This window comes from Pundamilia nyererei, unplaced genomic scaffold, assembly GCF_000239375.1.
Source record: "Pundamilia nyererei isolate P.nyererei 1_Seehausen unplaced genomic scaffold, PunNye1.0 scaffold00047, whole genome shotgun sequence".
Classification (NCBI taxonomy): Eukaryota; Metazoa; Chordata; class Actinopteri; order Cichliformes; family Cichlidae; genus Pundamilia; species Pundamilia nyererei.
In genome coordinates, this window is record NW_005187448.1 from 1,965,286 (window position 1) to 1,973,873 (window position 8,588).

Genomic DNA, 8,588 nt, shown 5'->3' on the forward strand with positions numbered 1-8,588 from the left:
TGTGTGTGTGTGTGTGTGTGTGTGTGTGTGTGTGTGTGTGTGTGTGTGTGTGTGTGTGTGTGTGTGTGTGTGTGTGTTAAATATCTGCTCAGGAGTAGTTGTAGACTGCGCTCTGTTCCCTTTCTCGGCTCTCCCTGTTTAGCTTCTTGAGCTTCATGCGTCTGTTTTGGAACCAGATCTTGACCTGTCTGTCGGTCAGGTTGATACTCCGGCTGATCTCCAGGCGGCGCTCCCGAGACAGATACATGTTGAACAAGAACTCCTTTTCCAGCTCCAGCGTCTGATGCTTTGTGTAGGGACAGCGCTTCTTCCTTCCACTTTTGGCTTTTAACCAGCTTCCCGTTGTCTTTTCCGCGGACAAATCATCTAGCGGAGCGAGAGAAATAAGACAGTGAGAAAACAGGCGGCCAAATCCCGACATTTTGCGCGGAGATCTTCAAGGCGTTGATCAGTACAGTAGATGCTAGGTACACGCCCACATCTTCTAAATGCACATTCAATACCGTTCGAAGAAATCCAAATTAGTAGTTTAAGAGAACAGCTTCACCTGGGTGCTTCACCTCCGCTCTTACTCGAACAAATGAACTACATCGAGCATCGCACCTTTTCTAACAACTCCTACTGCTTGCAAATTGCTTCTGTAAGATGTACAACTATAATTAGATGGAATCAAACGAGGGTGTGCAGACACTTCCTTTGTCTATGTTGGACCTCAGACTCCCATAAAACTTTATTACCTTTGCACACCGGAGCCAGATATATATATATATATATATTTATTTTTTTTTTAGCTTCATCTTAAAACAAGAGGCGGTCTCTGCAGCATGATACCAGATTTAGGGGGGGTAAGGACAAAGAAACAACGCATCGAAGTACCAGCAGCGGAGAAAATCACACTGCTGCGCTGCACACTCACTTAATTTCTTGATTAGCTCGCAGACTCTAGGGAATAACGCCCCCCCCCTCCCCCAACGCCACACACGTATAAACACAGGCAGATTATTTTAATAATTACCCTAATGTGAACAGTCTCTGTGTGCCCAACATTTAATCATTACCAAAACATTTAATTCCGTAATTTAATTCTCACGAACACGCGCAAACACACAGACAAACACACCCACCCACACACACACACACACACTCTCCCCCTCCCAAATCCAAATATACACAAACACAGACCCTACAGCATTGTCCAATTAAATTAAAAATAAAAGCATAGTGTTGATCTTCATCTATAAATAACAAGGTGAAATTCACTTTAAATAAGCTAATGAAAAATATGTAATAACTTTAAGATTCATTACGGGTGTTATACCAGTGCCATTACGACTAATGCTACTAATACTAATGCTGCTGCTATTACTATAACTACTAATACTACTAATAATAATAATGATAATAATAATAACTAGAAATACAAAAAAACGATCAACAGATTGTGGTCTTACAGAATTAATTTACCTCTGCATATTTTGTCAAATATAACGTGTCAGCTTTCTTTCCTGAAAAAGCAAAAGTATTGTCCAACGTGTTCTTTTAATTGTTTTACGTACACCGTACAATTAGTGGCCTTTCATGAGCTTACATTCTGTCTATTATTATTATTATTATTATTATTATTATTATTATTATTATTATTATTATTATTATTATTATTATTATTATTATTATTAATATTATTAGGGTCGAAAGGTTTAAAACTTTGGAGACAACCCGTACAATTTAATACTGGCTCAATGCCGGAATTTTGAGGTATGAAATGGTGCTGTTACTTCTGTCAATAAATAACCAGAGCTTGTATGAAAGAGAGAGCGGCGGCGGAGGGGGGGGGGCTGTTTATTCTAATGATAACTGCCCATCTCACGTTGTCACATTAATGGAACTGTGTTAAATGCCACGAGCACCGTACCCCCTCCTAGGCCAGGCTATCAAATCCCCATGCAGACCATATGACTGATATCAAACACAAAGCTACATTAAAGTTATTAATTATTGCATCTGTGCGATCCTTTAAGTAACACCGTCAACAACCCGCCTGCGTGTGCGCGTGAGCATTGTACTGACACATATGCACGTGTCTGAGTTAAAGTTGGGGGTGGGGGTGAGGTGGGGTGGGGGTGGGCGTAAATTAGCATTCTACCTTTTAATTCCCCGTCCGAGATATCTGTGCAGCTGTCACTCTTGGCCTTCTCTTCCTTCCTGCTCTGACTCTCCTCTGTTTTGGAAAGCTCTCTCGCTGTCTCCTTCGCTTTGCTGCGACTTATTGTCGATTCTGCTGATGGTTCAACAGATGTCGCCAAGTGGGTCAGAGAGAAACTGGAGGGGAACTGCCGACCATCCTGTGGCGGCCTCTCTCCGCTGTACACCTTGAAACATCCGCTGGAAGAGGAGGCAGTTTGCTGAGGCCGGCAGCTATTGTCCCCAAGCCGGATGTAAGTGGCTGACTCTGTTGTCTGTTTCCCCTTATTGCTGTCATCCTGGTAGAGGCAACAAAACGCCTCCTCTTTGACGAACGAGCAGGGTTGTAAACACTGGGCAACAGGTTGCTCGTCCCTGGAGGTTTTGGAGCCTGGGGTCCATGTGGCCAGTTGTGTTGACAGGTAGGCCTCATCCTGGAAGCCGCTGAGCGACACACCGCCCGGAGTAAGAATCTCGTCTCCTTTCGAGAGTGAAGACAGTCCAACCTTCCCACTGTTTCTCATCACTGAATATCCGTACTCTGCAGCTGAGTGGATGTACATTCCGGGGTTGCTGGAATAACTGTCACCCCTGAAGGAAGATGATCCTCCCATTAAGGAATCCATGAGGAAGTTACCGGGAGCTATGTTATTCGGACATGACATTTTTGCATTTGGTAACACAGTAATCGTTTGGTGTGTTCCACTGGTCTAAACTACGGGATTCTCCGGGAGAAAAATGACAGTAGGATGCTGACATCTTTTGGAGGGGGGTGCAAAAATATCAGTAGCATAATTATGGATGCTCGGAGACATGTCATGTGAGTTTCAGACCAATGGCTGCGTGGAAGTGGCCTTGATGCTCCAGACTGACGTGACGTCAGCGCGGTCAAGTTGGGAAGAGTAAGGGTTTTTTGGTAGAGCAAGAGCGCCACCTAGTGACCATCTGGGGGTCAGACCAGCAGGCCCATACCAGGAAGAACAAAGGACGGCAGCTCTTGCTGCAGTGATTTTAAAGGCTCTTACTACGTGGCTTTTGGATGTTTTATTTCTAGTTCAGCACAAACTTTTAGATGCTTCAAAGCAAATTAACTCAGCCATGCCTCGAGTTTCTGTTCGCCTCGGAGCTTATGCTGTGGAGACGAAGCCGCCTGGATTTGATCCAAATGGTACAATTTGTGTATTTTCTTTTTGTTTTCTTCTTTTTAAAACTCCAACCGCTTTGTTGTTGTCACAGGTTTAGCGAGAAAAGCTGTAAGCGGGAAAGAAGATGTGTTGTTTTCTTAAACAAAGCCTCAGCAGGAATGAGGACATTTTTTTACGGTGGGAAATTTAAAGAAATAGTACAGATGAATGTGTGGAGCAGCCCAAAAAGTAATTGGCCAGTAATCTTTTTCTTTTTGCTTTTTTTCCTTTTGATCTGCTTAATATAAAACTGTCATCTTTTGGGAAAAGGCTTTTTGACTGATTTTGTAGCATTACCACCATAATTTGTATTCTCTGATTATTAATTTGGATTTGTTTTGTATTACCATTGTGCTCCAGCTGAAATGCACCAGAATTCATTAGACTAATCATAATAATAGTGCCACATCTTTTTAAAGCAATTGGTCAACTTCAAGTAGACTGAAATAACCAACGAAGCAGCACTTGGTTGTTTAACGGGGTGTCGCCTTATAATGTGTTCAACTGTACGGGGAAATTGCAAATGGGTGGCCTACAAGGATATTTATGTTGTGGTGTACAGAATTATATTAAGTGTCTTTTACGTATATATAGCCTAACAAATAGGTATTTGCTTACTTGAGCACATATAGTATTTCTATAAATGTTTCAATTCCTTTGCACATGTTTGGTTGTGTTATTATTAGTACTTTAACTGTTTTTTTAATAGTTTGTTGTTTTGCTTTGTTTTTATTACCATTATTATTGTCATCATTATTTCACACGCGGAGTAGCAGTGGAAACAAGGATTTGAAAATAATTTCCTCTATTCAATATGAGCTTTGAAAGTGTTTACGCACAGAAAGTTTTTTTAATGTGATTTTGTTTCTTCTGTCCTCAACGCTAATTAGATCATGTCTAAATTATAATAACAGTTATCATGTAAAAAGCATAAAAACATGGGGAAAAAACATGCCGTTTTATTCAACAAAGTAGAATAAAACGGATGTAAAACAAATATAAATGTAGGCTGTTGTCCAACTTTCATATCACGTAATTTAAAGCCTACATTAAAAGTCAGAAGAACAACAGCGTTATATTTTATACCCACTGGATTGAAACTGAACCGTAGTTTAGCTAATTGTTGACTTTTCCTCGTTAACATAGAAAAGCTGGCTAGAACGAGTTAGACCTCAGCATATATTGTATTTCAGCAACTGTAAAACTTGGCTGCTAAAGCAGGCTATGTTTAAACGCTTTAAAATGTTTGTTAAAATGCTTTAACCACGGAGACGGTTAGCCTGCTTGTTTACTCTGTGAAAGAAAATGCACGCGAGGCTGTGTTTCCAGTTCAGAATCATTTCCAAAGGCAAGGGCAACATATTTTGTATCACTTTGCGCTTTTGGTTATGTGTCGGTGTGTAATGTGAATAAAATGGTTGTGCGTCAAGGTGATATAAAACCTTTTGCTTTCACACACACACACACACACACACACACACACACACACACACACACACACACACACACACATAGTCAATGTAGGTGAAATAAATACTCAGAGTAAACGATGGTTGTTTTGTGTGTGTTTTTTTCCAAACACGCGCCGAACACACGAAATCTTGGCCGTGTGGATACATTACTGTAGTGAACGTGTTCATCAAACACCACAGCATAAACAATACCCTGGTGTTTGGCAATGAGGAGACAATATAGACAACATAGAGAATGAATAGAAATGTAGCCAATTTTCACACCTAAAAATTGTGTGACAAAAGCAGGTTTTTGCTTCATAGAAGGACACAACACCCACACGTTATATTGTCAGCTCATTTCACAAAGTCACACCACTGACAAACACGCACAAAAATGCTTTATGACACATTCCCACCTAGCCCGCAGGGTAACAGCGACTCAGCACAAAGCCTGAAACAGTCACGAGTAAAAGCAAATTATATGCGCACTAGTTAGATTTAATAACAGACGCATTTCACAAAAGACGCAAAGAAACCTCACAAACCTGGCATTGCAGAAAAGTGCATATGATAAAGTAAAATGACACAACGCCTGTTGTTATGGTAGTACCCAAAATGTGTGCTGGGATGCCACAGATGGGACAGTAATGTGCTGTTGCAGAGCTGCCAGCAGCATGGAAAATGTGCAGGGATTTCACAAACCAGTCATGGAAATTGTGCTTGAGGCTATAATAACAGAAAAACACGAGCGTATGACTTGATTGTTTTTTTGTTGTTTATTTTTTTCTTACAGCAGAATGCACATTCACCCTGCACATGATGGCAGAAGAGCTCCACTTGAAACAATCAGATTTGCGTGACTGTGATTATCATAAGCTAGAAGTGAGGGGAGCTAACTGTTGTGAACTACTTGTAGAGCCCAAAGATTGCGGTAGTTAAAGCAAAGCTATGTAGCAGGGTTATTATCCCCACCTTTATGCTTTTCTTAAAAAGAAACTGAGGAAAACTTTCAATGGGCATTCATTCTTCTCTGCTTCCATAACAGAATGTTGTTTGTTTATACAGATCCATTTCTCCCATGGAAACGCGAGAACCATCTTATTTCCCAATAAGTGGTCCCTGAAAATTTCTGGATTTTTTCCTTTTTCTTTTTTTTCAACTTTTTTCTTTTTTGCAAGACGCCTAAAGCCGGTTTTGTTGTCTGGCTAAACATTTTGAAGAAAAAGCTGCCCCCCCCCCCCTTCCCCAACACACACACGCACTTTACTGGCACTGTTTTTTGTTTTGTTTTTACCATGATCTTTACACTTGTCTAAATTTCAGCCAGCAACCAACACTACTGCAATAATTTATCGTATAAATTATTGCAAACCTGGAGGTTGTTATGATAATGCCAGCAGGTATGGGTGGTGAATGCTGCGAGACAGCCTACATGGTAGTGGGTTTCCTGCACTAATCAGGAGCCACTGGGGCGACATAACTAATTTGCTCCTGGCGGCCACTTTAAAATATCTTTCCAGTTGCAAGTAGGCAGGCTGTGCTTTGTGAGCTCTTTCATGCTGTTGTCCACTCCGTGGCTAACTTCAAATTTATGGTGCCAGGATCACGCAAGCGCTTAATTAAATAGCAAAGCGATAACCACCATCAAAGTACAGCAGGATTACATTATTACCTTTTTACCGAATACCTTACACCAGATGCCATGTGCATGGGATTTAAACTTTCGATAAGTTTTACCAAAACTAATTTTGGTGACAACAATCCATAAATGGCAGCCTACAAAAGCGCTAATGTAAATGAAGGCGCTTTGCAAGCTAGTTGGTTGCAGCAATAGGTGCTCGTTTTACAGCGACGAACTGTTTTATGGCCCAATAGAACCGGTTAGGTGCTGAGATGTAAGTACAACATCGTAGTATAAAAGCATTCAATAGCCTATAATCACTTGATTAGAATTTGCAGGAGGCGGGTAACAAAATACCGCTTAATAGTATACTTACAAGAAAAATAAAGCAAATTTAAAGTCAGAACAGTTTATAGATGAAAACAGCAACAACAAAAAAACAAAAACAAATGTCTGCCTTAAATTTGTAACAAAATGGAAGAAAAAAATGAACCAGAAAGGAAAATGTAACCGTTTTTTCCCTGTATTTAACTTTTTTTTATTAACTTTTTAGTTTTTTACTGGTGTGAAATGTTTTCTTTTTTCTAAGTTTATGAGGGGAAAAGTCACACACAAACACACGCACAAGACGAAGACACCCTCCGGTGTTATTTTATAATTTAGTTTTTGTGCATAATAAATAAAAACATGATCTTATTACCAGTTTTCTGGCACAAAAATATTACTTATTATGTAGGCGAATTAAATAAATTTCCTCGTGCATAATAATGGACCCAGGCTACATCGTCTCCATTCTCTTTCCTCTGCTCTAAATGAAACAAACCGCCATGTTTTTCATCACCGCAACACCCAAGTGCACAAGCCAGACTGACGCATGGCGAGAGCCGCATTCCAGCACAGTGGACGGTCCTTTTGTCACACATCGCCAAAACTGATGTCTGCTACTACTACACCTAATAATACTACAGTGATGTCACCGAGGCATCTATATCAGGAAACGTTTTCAAGATCCCGTTGAGGAAACAAAGCAGTTCTCAGAGGCCGGGAGAGTCCTGGCCCCCGTGTGGCTGAGAGACAACATCTGCAGAAGACTCTGCAGCACTCTCTGTTAGTGACGTTGGGTGTTGGAGAAACCTACAAATTACCACGTCACTGTCCCAGGGCCAAGGTTGGTGGGTGTGGCGACGAGGGGCTGGTATAGCCTTGATCTGGTCGGCTAGCGTGCTTCGTCTTTCTTGAGTCAGAACAGCCCCCTGTCATCCCTGATGATATACTAAGACGGGCAGATTAAGTCTGATTTCACTTCATGCAGATAAAATACATGACCTTCTAAAGAGATGCACAAAAAAGCGCCGGTCATCCCTTTTACTCCCCCCACCCCCTTTTCCCACTTCAAACCGTTTAACTTGAAGAAAAACCTTATTTCCGAAAATAACCAAAATCACACCAATGGGAGGAAACACAACAACGTGCAAACGGTGCGGTAATATTTCTGTTGATCAGAACAGCCCGTGCAGTCTTTTGTTAAGTCAAGAAGGGTAGACTGACTCACAAGGACCACACACCCACGCACTCACAAACCGTCATGTTTGCACTTACAGAACCTCCCATTACGACAAATACACTGGGACAGCCACACACCAGCACGTTTTCTTTTCTTAGAGAATACAAATCCAGATCTACAGTTTACACCAAAATGTTTTAAAACGCCTCATGCGTGAAAACGTATACATTTTACAAGGACAATAAAGTGTATTTACTGGACGTGCTAAAGCTGGTAAAGTTACCTGCTGTAGTTTAATGCGAGGGGTCAAAGTTGTTCTCTGTACACATTCCATTTTCTGTTCCCACTCACTCTTATTGGCCCATTCCGCCGCTGCACACATTTCCGGGCTAAAGGGGCTCCTTGATTCCACTTTATTGCATCGGGTTAAAGGTGAAGGCCTTGACATTATGGAAGTTCAAAGACTACATTTAATTATAAATTGTACTTAATGCACACGTGCAATCATCATGCGCATATGTTTACCGTACGCGCACACAAACTAAACACACACACACACACACACACACACACATACATATATATATATATATATATACATATACATATATATTAGGGGTGCAACGATACTCATATCGATATTG

The 8,588-nt window shown here is 40.9% G+C and overlaps 1 protein-coding gene across 1 annotated transcript; it reads right to left on the minus strand.

Annotated features, from left to right (window-relative positions):
* Positions 1–73: 73 nt before the first annotated feature.
* hoxc10a (homeobox C10a) lies at positions 74–2,941 on the minus strand. The gene is made up of 2 exons (XM_005732557.1): positions 2,144–2,941; positions 74–366 (listed from the first exon to the last, which is right to left on the minus strand). Exons 1-2 carry the CDS (start codon positions 2,844–2,846, stop codon positions 89–91), a joined length of 981 nt encoding a protein of 326 aa, XP_005732614.1. The 5' UTR covers positions 2,847–2,941; the 3' UTR covers positions 74–88.
* Positions 2,942–8,588: the final 5,647 nt, after the last annotated feature.